At 31.6% G+C, this 12815-nt stretch overlaps 1 protein-coding gene across 3 annotated transcripts; it reads right to left on the bottom strand.

The window, feature by feature from the left end:
- Positions 1–926: 926 nt before the first annotated feature.
- LOC139890570 (uncharacterized) lies at positions 927–4652 on the bottom strand. Of its 3 annotated transcripts, none has more exons than XM_071873451.1 (8): positions 4499–4652; positions 3839–3942; positions 3081–3207; positions 2877–2990; positions 2399–2597; positions 1730–1775; positions 1504–1579; positions 927–1367 (listed from the first exon to the last, which is right to left on the bottom strand). In XM_071873451.1, the coding sequence occupies exons 2-8, from the start codon at positions 3893–3895 to the stop codon at positions 1099–1101; spliced, it is 888 nt and encodes a 295-aa protein (XP_071729552.1). In that variant the 5' UTR covers positions 3896–3942; positions 4499–4652; the 3' UTR covers positions 927–1098. The 3 variants fall into 3 exon arrangements, with proteins under 3 accessions (XP_071729552.1, XP_071729551.1, XP_071729553.1); XM_071873450.1 differs by having other exon boundaries at positions 927–1412; positions 4499–4651; XM_071873452.1 differs by lacking the exons at positions 3839–3942; positions 4499–4652 and adding an exon at positions 3701–3801 and having other exon boundaries at positions 927–1412.
- Between the last annotated feature and the right edge of the window lie 8163 nt (positions 4653–12815).

Raw genomic sequence — 12815 nt, 5'->3', positions numbered from 1 at the left:
GATGCTTAATGAAAAACATTACAAAGTAGAAGAGTAAGGTGGGTGACGCGTACACTATCTTTTTTAGGAGAGATAGTGCAGTCAAGCCTCATAAAAATCGCAATTTAACGCCTGTTTCTTTACAAAAACTTTTATAATCCACATATATACCTGAAACAATCTCCATGAAAAACAAGTGATAACGAATCCAAAACATGTTCAAATACAACGACAGAAGAAATGATATTGCAAATATAAATATGTATAAAAGAGCAATATTAACTACCAATTTTTTTCTTTTCCTTTTCTTTAACCTGAGTTGCAAAGTATTTTAAAAGCATTTGGGTCAACTATAAAACCTTGTGAAAATCACAGTTTTCACTAAAAGACACTTACAAATTTTGGATTTCAAATTTTGTGTGTTCCTCGCGTGTTTTGATTCGGTCAAATTTAGGGGTTATAAACTTTGAGGAATGTGAAGTTGAAATGGAGTGAGTTAAATGAAAAACGAAAATGACGAATATACATGATGCAATTTAACGAACTTTTTAACGTCACGGATGATTCGCGCAAAACGAGCAAATCACAAAGACTCAAGCAAAAAAGGTTTCTGAACGTGAAAATTGAGAAACCAAAAGGACTGTTCGCCTAATTTTGTCCACTTAAAATAAGCGTTTTGTTCTGAATAGTACTTAAAATTAATCTTAATCAAATATTCTAAAAGATAAAAGGTGGTTAGCGTAGCAATTGGTTTTTATGGTCATTTTCTGTTTTTTTTTTTTTTTTTTCTTTTATTTTCGTTAACAACCAATCACACATATGGATATTGCATCAAATGATCAAAATGCATATATATGTTGTTCATGTCGATCAAAAGGTGAAGAAATAGCTAGAATTGAATGCAGAAATCATGCTTCTACGCATCAAAACATTTATGACAAGTCACATATATCCTCGTTTGTATAATAAATCCAACTATATTTTAGGGCCATGAAATATGTTTTCAAGAAACACACGTCCAAATACCACGAGTTGTGCTTATCAAGCAATATCACATAAACGTTATAAGACTAAACTACCCTTCACCCGAAAGTACAACCAACCATGCAAATTGTACAACTACAATTCTTCCAAAGATAGTAGTTGTTGCTCTAGTTCATCACAAAAGTTGTCATCATTTTCTGCATATGCTCCTCCGTCTTGCATTCCTGAATTCTCAATGAAGTCATCTGCTTCAGCGTTTTCATTGATACTTGGTTGCTCAGAGCTCGGCTTTTCAATGAAATGCTGATGTTGGTTAAGTCCCGTTTGCTGATAAAACGCTTCTTTATGATTGTTCCAATCTTGAGTCGTTTTCTCAATCACATCTCCAATCAATGCCTGGTTAACTGCAATGTGCTTTATATCTTGAGTGCTCACCACCTTTTCAGCCTCTTTTATCAAGGAAATTTTTTTTTTGGATCAATAATTAAATAGTTGACTAAGGTTTAGAGAAGTAAATTCATAATCCGTATAAAATAGAACCTTTGATGGCTAGCTCTTTGGCCATGGCATATTCTCTTGAAATTTTCTTCAGTGAATCGACATCAAGTTCTTTTCCCTGGATCACAAACACGTAATAATAAAGACATCGTAAACACACGTATAAATAGTTCATTGTTCCGGTACTTTAAATAGCTATAATCACTTAAAAATGTATAACCAAACACCCCCAAGACACTGCAAAAATAAAGTGAGTTTGTATACTCACCATGTCCATATGGATGTAATGCTCAATTTGTGTATCTGCAAATAACCTATATCACCCAAAATAGGAACATACGTAAATCTAATTATGGTTTGTATTATAACACATGTTAAGCAAAAGCAACTTGGTGCACCAAGTTCCTTGAAGCAACTTGGTGCACCAAGTTCCTTGAGTTTACAAAAATCATATACATGACCCAAGTTTATGGTTTTTTAAAAGAGGTGGCAAAAAAAGCAAGCCAAAAAAGGTTTAGTATTGGGTTTAACTGAGTTCAGGCCCAAATGAATAGATTCGGATCAGGTGGACCCACCAACACTTTTTTGCCCATTAAAATTTGAAATAACTAATGGTAAATATAACTACAGAAATCCTACTAATATAGTGATATAATTTCTTTTAATAAATGTAAGTTAGAATGTTGTAAGTATTCGAATACACATTAGACAAGTGTTGACCCTCTAATGCGTTTGACCCATTTGGCCATTTTCATATTTAACTACTTATTTTATATCTTATCCATTGAATCCGTTATCGAACATAAAAAAATCAGAATTGTCCGTTTAATGGGTTGAGATTGCCACCTCTAATCTCCAACTCAAATAGAAGAAACCTTTAGTGGTTGTATATGCAAAACAACAATGAAATTGAAAGTTTGGTAAAAATATAGTTTACTTTTTATTGGCATGTTGAACGCGAGCATTCTGTAGAGACGTTAGTTCATTTAGCCTTTCTTCTACAGATCCTTCCTTCAAGTCGATAGCCCCGTAAAGAAAAAAATTTCTTTTTAGCATATTATTGACTAAAAGAGGAACATCTTTTATATTCACTTTCTTTGCATCACGAACAAGTTCCTTAAGTCTCTTCAATTCCTCTGCTAAATCGGATGTTAATTATGTTATTCTTGATATAAAAGAAAATGGGTCGAAGGTCAATGACAGTAAAAGTTAGTTGCATAAAACCTCTAAAATCATTCATTCAAATAATTTTGTAAAAAGTAGTTTACTAATTTGTGTCAGCCCAACCACACCTGTCAGTTTCAGCCCATACTCCCAGTTCCCATTTTATTGTTTCAACCCGTGCCGAATCAGCCTAGACCTGCCCATTTAGCCACCTTCAGTATGAAGCAACGAAACCTGATGTGATAACTTACGTATGGAAATATAAATTCTGAAGGGAGGGTTGAATGGTTGTGTTTCATGTAGGCAGTATAGGCAATAAAGACCACCAAGCCTGTGTGATATAGAACCAGAAGACGTCATGTAACCTGCAGAAGAACATATATATTACTATCATTCATTACAAAAAAAATTATGAACAGCCAATATTGATCTAAGTAGAAGTTTAGAGTGTATACCTATGCAATGACCATACAGAGATTGCATAAAAAATCCCAATTTTGTGTTAGGCTTAGCTTCAAAGATACAAGTGAACTTTTTAGAAAGCCATATCCTCTTCATGTGGGCTAATGTAGTCATTTCATCCTGAAATAATTCCAATAAAATCAATGACATCAAAAATATGCAATGAAAAAGTTCATCAAAATAGTACAACTATTACTACATAAGTGGTAGAAATCGTCCCGTTTACTAAAAATGGGTCAATTCAAGTTATGTTTTATCGCTTAATGAGTCAAACAAGCAAAATTTATTCCAAATAGCCAAAAAAGAAATGAGCCACAAAGGACAACGGTTCCCAAAACATATTAATAATGCATAAAACCTTGTAAAATATCTTATCAAAAAATGGATTATTAACAGAGTAGTATATATAATTGGCAGCCGACATCAATCAGCGCCACCCAAACAAAACAAAAAAAAAAAAAAACCATTTGCCCAGTTAACCAACCTGCTTTACAGAGGTGGAACATTGTGGAGGCAAAAGGGGGTATCCGCCCCGGCTCGATTTTCGGGGAAAAAAAATTTACTCTAAAAAAAGAAAAATTTACTAAAATTTAGTTTTTTTTTAAGTGTTTACCCCCTTTCATTAATTTCGCCCCATCTCCGGTCGGGTTCAAGTTCCGCCACTGCTGCTTTACCTGCCAATTTTTTCACTTCTACTAACAAATAACAAAACGAAAGAGACAGTAATTAAAATAGAAAAAGGCGTGACTACCTCTGCAAACTCGCCGATAAGCTCATCGATGTCAAGTTTAAAGGGGTTCAGATCCATAGTACCAAAAACTTAATAGTTTCCTCACACGTACATCATAAGTCACCTGATAATCAAAATCCACTAATAAGAATAACATTACAAAACGACCAAATTACATATGAACTATAATAAGTATCGTTGAAAGTTGATGTTCTCATTCAACTATTAATGCTTAACCAAAAGCATCACCGATTCAAGGAAGAATTATACATTTAACTTCCGATTTTAGAATTTCATGTCTTGTGACTAATATTAGCATTGTTCATTGATAATGTTTTCTCTAGCTGTTGAAATCAAGAAACAACAATTGGTTATTATTAGTGTTCATTATCAATATAACAGCCACTCCACAAAACCTAGAACTTATGTATACACTACAAGAGCAAAAAATTAACAGAATCCAGCTAAATAATAGGCATCTATATATCTATATAAACTATATAAAAGTTCCCCCTTAATTACAATCAATTTTGACCAATTTAGTTCTACCAGACTCGATAGACAAATTATGCAGCGTATAGATTAATATCAACGACATCGAACTAGTACGTGATCCTTTTAAAAAATAAAAGTGTAAACAAACGCAGAAAATAAGAAGATGGATAGATAGTAAAACCTATCAAAATTTTGAAAATTTAGACTTATGCAATCGTCGCCGGAGACAGCAGGCAACCTAAAACCCCTTTTTCATGAAATACAGCAGCAACTTTTTTACCAAAGTTTGCGCAGGGAAGGAATTTTTTTTACCTATTTTCCGAATTTACCCCGAGAAATCAATTTCATTCGAAATCGAAATTCATCCTAAAAATTCTCTTTTTTTGCCAAATTCACTTGCTGAATCATCTTTTTGTATAATTGACCTTGTGAATTCTTTTTTTAACCGTTGACAAGTCACATGCGGCTAATAGATATAGAGGTGAAGTCAGAATTCACGTATAAGATATACATCTATCTATCTATAGTTTCTATTATATTGCTAAAATGATACATCATAAATATGCATTTTCCTTTCATTAAAAAAAATAAATATAAAAAGAAAAAATCTGAGAATATTTTGATGATGTCATAAACACTAATTAATTTTATTTAAAAAATTTAAACTCACAATTAAAACATTATACTCTGTATTTGTTCCAAATTAGGGTTTCTTTATGCATGCTCATAAACATAAAACTAAACTTTCCGTACGCTTCTCCGGCCACTTATTTTCATCTACTTTTCTTATCTCTAACATCACATCGATCGTTTTTTTTTTTTTTTTTTTTTTTTTTTTTTTTGCAGATTGCTTCATATCAAATGTTCTATTTGATTCTATTTACCTTTTATTTCTCTCGCTATCCATATTAAACGATTTGAAGCTCACGGATTTTTGATTTTGTAAGTATGAGGGATGAGGTTTGTGTTTGTGTTTGTAGATTATGATTTGTTTTTGATTTTGGTACATGAAGGTCGGATATGATTATATAATGGGATTTTTAAAATGGTGTTTGAGGGTGATGAATGATCTGTTTAACTCTTCGTTCTCAAAGAACATTGTAAGTGCATATAACAAATAATTGGTATGTAGTTTTCAATTATGTATCATGTATCGTTTACATAAATTGTCTTCATTTAGGCTTACTTTTCATTACTTTTGAAGTTTGTTTTGCACACCAGGTGTTTGTGATTATGTCTCATTCAGTAGATGAAGCTACGCCTAATCAATGAACGTTTGATGAACTATATCAAAGATTTGTGTTTTTGATTTGTATTTGGTAAATGTCAAATGAATAGTTTTTTTTTTTTTTTTTTTTTTTTTTTTTTTTTTTTGTTAGGTGATCTTTAAGTGTTTTCTTTTGGTATAACTTTAAGGTTTTTTACATTGATCAAATCATGTTTTGTCTTGCAGGCATCAATTTAAACCTGGACCATTGTTTGTGTTCAAGGTAAATTTTGTACACTTTGTTTTTAGTCTTTTTGATTATTTGTGTATATTTGCAATCGGCTTGCAAACTTGCTTTGTTTTTATTTTTTGGATTTGTAGCATTATGATCGAACAACTCAGTTCTCTATGTCTCCTTTACAGTTCGTGAATCTAAAAAGCAAGAAAAGTGGGTGTCACTTTGCAAAAAATGGCATGCCTATTCATCATTCATCATTCGTGAGGTAGAATATCTTCGTTCTTTTTTGGTTTATTTGATGAAAGTTACTTTACAGATATAAAATATATATAGGTATCATCTACTGTTGGTCAATGGTATAAAGGTTAGATCTTTTCCGATTTAAATTATGGGAGTTTACTCATTTGGATTTATGTGAGCTGCTAAAATGACTAAGCTGCAAAAGCTTTGCGATAAGGTAAAACTAGGCCTACATCTATATATTATATAATGAAGTTAAACAGATAATTGTAAATCGAATCACTTACTTTGGATGTCTTCGTGTGTAGTTTATGTGCGTTCAAAATTTCTCCTTCTACTTTTGTTCCAGGTTTCATAATATGCATATGATATATAGAAGTGGAAGTAGGACAACTATGGTGCAACATCTATTCAGAATTCAAAACTTTTCCATTGTCGTATGTGACCATTACCTTTTTTCCATAAAATTTGTCATTTAAATTGTTACTATTATTATTATTATTATTATTATTATTATTATTATTATTATTATTATTATTATTATTATTATTATTTAAATATGAATGTATTATCTTTTAAAAGTAGTGCTTTTGATATTCATCAGCTAATTACAAGTGAATGAAAGACAATTTATGTAGCTGACCCACCTTCAAGAAAAGAAATTCATGAGATAAAAAGCAGAGCTCTGTTGGAAAAGTGATATTTTTGTTATCGGGCTTTATAAGTTTTATTGTTTTATTTATATTTATTTATTTATTTGAGATGTTAGTTACTTGATTTTATAACAAGTTGTGAACTTTTAGTATTTTTTGAAGTATGTTATCTGGTGTTGTAATCAGTTTGGTGTCTAGCATATGTTGGAGTTACTGCTTGCCTCTTAGACCAATGGCTTAATGGCGATCTGGAAGTCTAATCCTAAATGCTTATTTTATTTCTTCAGTCTTCGATTGTTGCTTATCGATGGAAGTACTGGAAGAAGATAACAGATTTCATGTATGTATATGTCTAATTCCTTTTATTTACTAAAATAAAATTTTGAACCAAGTCATTTTTTCCTAATTAAAGGAATCAATTAAGGAGGAATGAGAAAAAGCTTCTAAAGACGTAGATAACGATAAAGATGATAGGTTGAAAGATCTTAAAGGTCAAGCAAGATTGGATCTTAAAGGTCAGCTAAGGAGATATCGATTGTTTCAAACCCACTGAGGTTGAAAGATCTAAAAGGTCAAGCAAGTCACGTTTACTTGGTACTTATATTCGTTAATATGGTTAATTGGATGTACTCCTTCCAGGTTAGCAAAATAAATTGATTTTAGTAGACGTGCCATAAATTATGTGAAACTAATATTTTTCATCTCTCAATTGGAATTGTACATCTAAATATTTTACTATTCTATTTAAAAGTTTGTCATTTAATCAGCCCGTGATTTCACGGGTATTTTTACTAGACATGTCATAAATTATGTGAAACTAATATTTTTCATCTCTCAATTGGAATTGTACATCTAAATATTTTACTATTCTATTTAAAAGTTTGTCATTTAATCAACCCGTGATTTCACGGGTCTTTTTGCTAGTATAACTATTATATATCGATTAAAATATTCTTTATTACGCCAGTTAAATGTAAAAAAATATACCCATAGATGCGGGTAGGTTATATTTTTCTACCTATAATCGGGCAGGGTCATGGATATATTTTACCCGCTAAACAACTCGTGAGTCACCTGTTAAACTCTATATTTATATTTAACTATACATTATCATACTTATAATTAATAACTTTGAATTATTTGTTGGGTAATAACATATATTAACCATTCAAATGACTACATCCAACTAGACATATGCATTATTTAGGTATACAGTATAACCTAATAATGTAGAATTTATGATGTACTATATGAAGTAAATTTTTTTTTTTGAAAAGCAACTGTGGTATATTATATATAAATGAAAGTTATGTACATAGTGAGGTAGCCAAAGTAGCTACACTACATCGGTCACGATAATTACAAGCCTACTATACGAGAGAAACTACATCTGTCACACCCCCTAAATGGGACCGGGGGTCATATGTGACTAACCAATATCATAACACAAGTGTAAAGCGAGAACGACTCTAAATGAGACGTTTTTATTAAAAAAAAACCAATGTATTTAAAGCAGCGGAAATAAATAGTCATTACATATGTAAATCCAAAATGTTAATGTAAACTTAAATGTTTTAACGCAATAATATGAATCTAAAATGCGGACTCCAAAAGCAGCAAAATCCAAGCAGCAAACAACCTCAAGCAGTCTTCACATGAGACAAAACATGCTTAAAGTGTCAACCAAAAATGGTTGAGTGAACAACATAGGTTTAATATAGTTTTTAGACCACAAGATTTAGTTGTCAAGTTTGATGTAGCAACATCGTTCAAAAGTAGTGCTGAAGTTATGATATCGAACTAAACAAAGTTACCCCATGACACCTTGAACTGTCAGTGTCGTTGAAATCATTATTATGTAACCAAAGACCAACGGTCAACTGGTTAGAGACGTCACTTTCAATAGGCCTACTCACAATAACTAAGTTTGCGTTTCAATGTATTAATTAACGATATCATGGCAGGGATTTAGCATGAAACAAAGCATGGCAGCACAGTTAAACAGTTTCGGGTACTTGTGTCTAAGCGTAAAATAGTTTTAAAAGCAAGCATGTGTCTCACCCCAAAGTTTAAAATAAGTAAATAGAGAAAGTTAAAAAGTGGGGCTATGAAGTTCACCTTAGTAGCAAGTAAGTTTATCCACGCAAGAAGTATGAACGGAGTATGTAATCGGAGATCTCAACCTAGAGATATAACCTTTGATTAGTTAATGTCTAACAGACATAAAGTTTGTTTATTAATATAGCAACTATATTAACAGTGACGATTTTCGAGAAAAGTTACTATTTCTCAGAAGTTTCTATTTTTGGAAGCCTACTATTTATGGAAAGCTTCCACTTATAGTAAGTTTCTAGTTTTAGTATATTCGGGTTGTAATCCTTCACAAAGACATTGTACAACTTGCCCAAACCTCGTTGCTAACAGATAAGTCACTCTGATGATCTGTTGTTACCGGGTGAAATGTCCCGTTCTTATTGATTAAAAACGTTCCATATTAATTGATTTCGTTGCGAGGTTTTGACCTCTATATGAGACGTTTTTCAAAGACTGCATTCATTTTAAAACAAACCATAACCTTTATTTCATCAATAAAGGTTTAAAAAGCTTTACGTAGATTATCAAATAATGATAATCTAAAATATCCTGTTTACACACGACCATTACATAATGGTTTACAATACAAATATGTTACAACAAAATAAGTTTCTTGAATGCAGTTTTTACACAATATCATACAAGCATGGACTCCAAATCTCGTCCTTATTTAAGTATGCGACAGCGGAAACTCTTAATAATCACCAGAGAATAAACATGCTTAAAACGTCAACAAAAATGTTGGTGAGTTATAGGTTTAACCTATATATATCAAATCGTAACAATAGACCACAAGATTTCATATTTCAATACACATCCCATACATAGAGATAAAAATCATTCATATGGTGAACACCTGGTAACCGACATTAACAAGATGCATATATATAAGAATATCCCCATCATTCCGGGACACCCTTCGGATATGATATAAATTTCGAAGTACTAAAGCATCCGGTACTTTGGATGGGGTTTGTTAGGCCCAATAGATCTATCTTTAGGATTCGCGTCAATTAGGGTGTCTGTTCCCTAATTCTTAGATTACCAGACTTAATAAAAAGGGGCATATTCGATTTCGATAATTCAACCATAGAATGTAATTTCACGTACTTGTGTCTATTTTGTAAATCATTTATAAAACCTGCATGTATTCTCATCCCAAAAATATTAGATTTTAAAAGTGGGACTATAACTCACTTTCACAGATTTTTACTTCGTCGGGAAGTAAGACTTGGCCACTGGTTGATTCACGAACCTATAACAATATATACATATATATCAAAGTATGTTCAAAATATATTTACAACACTTTTAATATATTTTGATGTTTTAATTTTATTAAGTCAGCTGTCCTCGTTAGTAACCTACAACTAGTTGTCCACAGTTAGATATACAGAAATAAATCGATAAATATTATCTTGAATCAATCCACGACCCAGTGTATACGTATCTCAGTATTGATCACAACTCAAACTATACATATTTTGGAATTAACCTCAACCCTGTATAGCTAACTCCAACATTCACATATAGAGTGTCTATGGTTGTTCCGAAATATATATAGATGTGTCGACATGATAGGTCGAAACATTGTATACGTGTCTATGGTATCTCAAGATTACATAATATACAATACAAGTTGATTAAGTTATGGTTGGAATATATTTGTTACCAATTTTCACGTAGCTAAAATGAGAAAAATTATCCAATCTTGTTTTACCCATAACTTCTTCATTTTAAATCCGTTTTGAGTGAATCAAATTGCTATGGTTTCATATTGAACTCTATATTATGAATATAAACAGAAAAATTATAGGTTTATAGTCGGAAAAATAAGTTACAAGTCATTTTTGTAAAGGTAGTCATTTCAGTCGAAAGAACGACGTCTAGATGACCATTTTAGAAAACATACTTCCACTTTGAGTTTAACCATAATTTTTGGATATAGTTTCATGTTCATAATAAAAATCATTTTCTCAGAATAACAACTTTTAAATCAAAGTTTATCATAGTTTTTAATTAACTAACCCAAAACAGCCCGCGGTGTTACTACGACAGCGTAAATCCGGTTTTACGGTGTTTTTCGTGTTTCCAGGTTTTAAATCATTAAGTTAGCATATCATATAGATATAGAACATGTGTTTAGTTGATTTTAAAAGTCAAGTTAGAAGGATTAACTTTTGTTTGCGAACAAGTTTAGAATTAACTAAACTATGTTCTAGTGATTACAAGTTTAAACCTTCGAATAAGATAGCTTTATATGTATGAATTGAATGATGTTATGAACATCATTACTACCTTAAGTTCCTTGGATAAACCTACTGGAAAAGAGAAAAATGGATCTAGCTTCAACGGATCCTTGGATGGCTCGAAGTTCTTGAAGCAGAATCATGACACGAAAACAAGTTCAAGTAAGATCATCACTTGAAATAAAATTGTTATAGTTATAGAAATTGAACCAAAGTTTGAATATGATTATTACCTTGTATTAGAATGATAACCTACTGTAAGAAACAAAGATTTCTTGAGGTTGGATGATCACCTTACAAGATTGGAAGTGAGCTAGCAAACTTGAAAGTATTCTTGATTTTATGTAACTAGAACTTGTAGAATATATGAAGAACACTTAGAACTTGAAGATAGAACTTGAGAGAGATCAATTAGATGAAGAAAATTGAAGAATGAAAGTGTTTGTAGGTGTTTTTGGTCGTTGGTGTATGAATTAGATATAAAGGATATGTAATTTTGTTTTCATGTAAATAAGTCATGAATGATTACTCATATTTTTGTAATTTTATGAGATATTTCATGCTAGTTGCCAAATGATGGTTCCCACATGTGTTAGGTGACTCACATGGGCTGCTAAGAGCTGATCATTGGAGTGTATATACCAATAGTACATACATCTAAAAGCTGTGTATTGTACGAGTACGAATACGGGTGCATACGAGTAGAATTGTTGATGAAACTGAACGAGGATGTAATTGTAAGCATTTTTGTTAAGTAGAAGTATTTTGATAAGTGTATTGAAGTCTTTCAAAAGTGTATAAATACATATTAAAACACTACATGTATATACATTTTAACTGAGTCGTTAAGTCATCGTTAGTCGTTACATGTAAGTGTTGTTTTGAAATTTTTAGGTTAACGATCTTGTTAAATGTTGTTAACCCAATATTTATAATATCAAATGAGATTTTAAATTATTATATTATCATGATATTATCATGTATGAATATCTCTTAATATGATATATATACATTAAATGTCTTTACAACGATAATCGTTACATATATGTCTCGTTTAAAAATCATTAAGTTAGTAGTCTTGTTTTTACATATGTAGTTCATTGTTAATATACTTAATGATATGTTTACTTATCATAGTATCATGTTAACTATATATATATATCCATATATATGTCATCATATAGTTTTTACAAGTTTTAACGTTCGTGAATCACCGGTCAACTTGGGTGGTCAATTGTCTATATGAAACATATTTCAATTAATCAAGTCTTAACAAGTTTGATTGCTTAACATGTTGGAAACATTTAATCATGTAAATATCAATCTCAATTAATATATATAAACATGGAAAAGTTCGGGTCACTACAGTACCTACCCGTTAAATAAATTTCGTCCCGAAATTTTAAGCTGTTGAAGGTGTTGATGAATCTTCTGGAAATAGATGCGGGTATTTCTTCTTCATCTGATCTTCACGCTCCCAGGTGAACTCGGGTCCTCTACGAGCATTCCATCGAACCTTAACAATTGGTATCTTGTTTTGCTTAAGTCTTTTAACCTCACGATCCATTATTTCGACGGGTTCTTCGATGAATTGAAGTTTTTCGTTGATTTGGATTTCATCTAACGGAATAGTGAGATCTTCTTTAGCAAAACATTTCTTCAAATTCGAGACGTGGAAAGTGTTATGTACAGCCGCGAGTTGTTGAGGTAACTCAAGTCGGTAAGCTACTGGTCCGACACGATCAATAATCTTGAATGGTCCAATATACCTTGGATTTAATTTCCCTCGTTTACCAAATCGAACAACGCCTTTCCAAGGTGC

Source organism: Rutidosis leptorrhynchoides, chromosome 2, assembly GCF_046630445.1.
Source record: "Rutidosis leptorrhynchoides isolate AG116_Rl617_1_P2 chromosome 2, CSIRO_AGI_Rlap_v1, whole genome shotgun sequence".
Lineage (NCBI taxonomy): Eukaryota > Viridiplantae > Streptophyta > Magnoliopsida > Asterales > Asteraceae > Rutidosis > Rutidosis leptorrhynchoides.
This window is presented reverse-complemented; position numbering and strand designations above follow the sequence as displayed.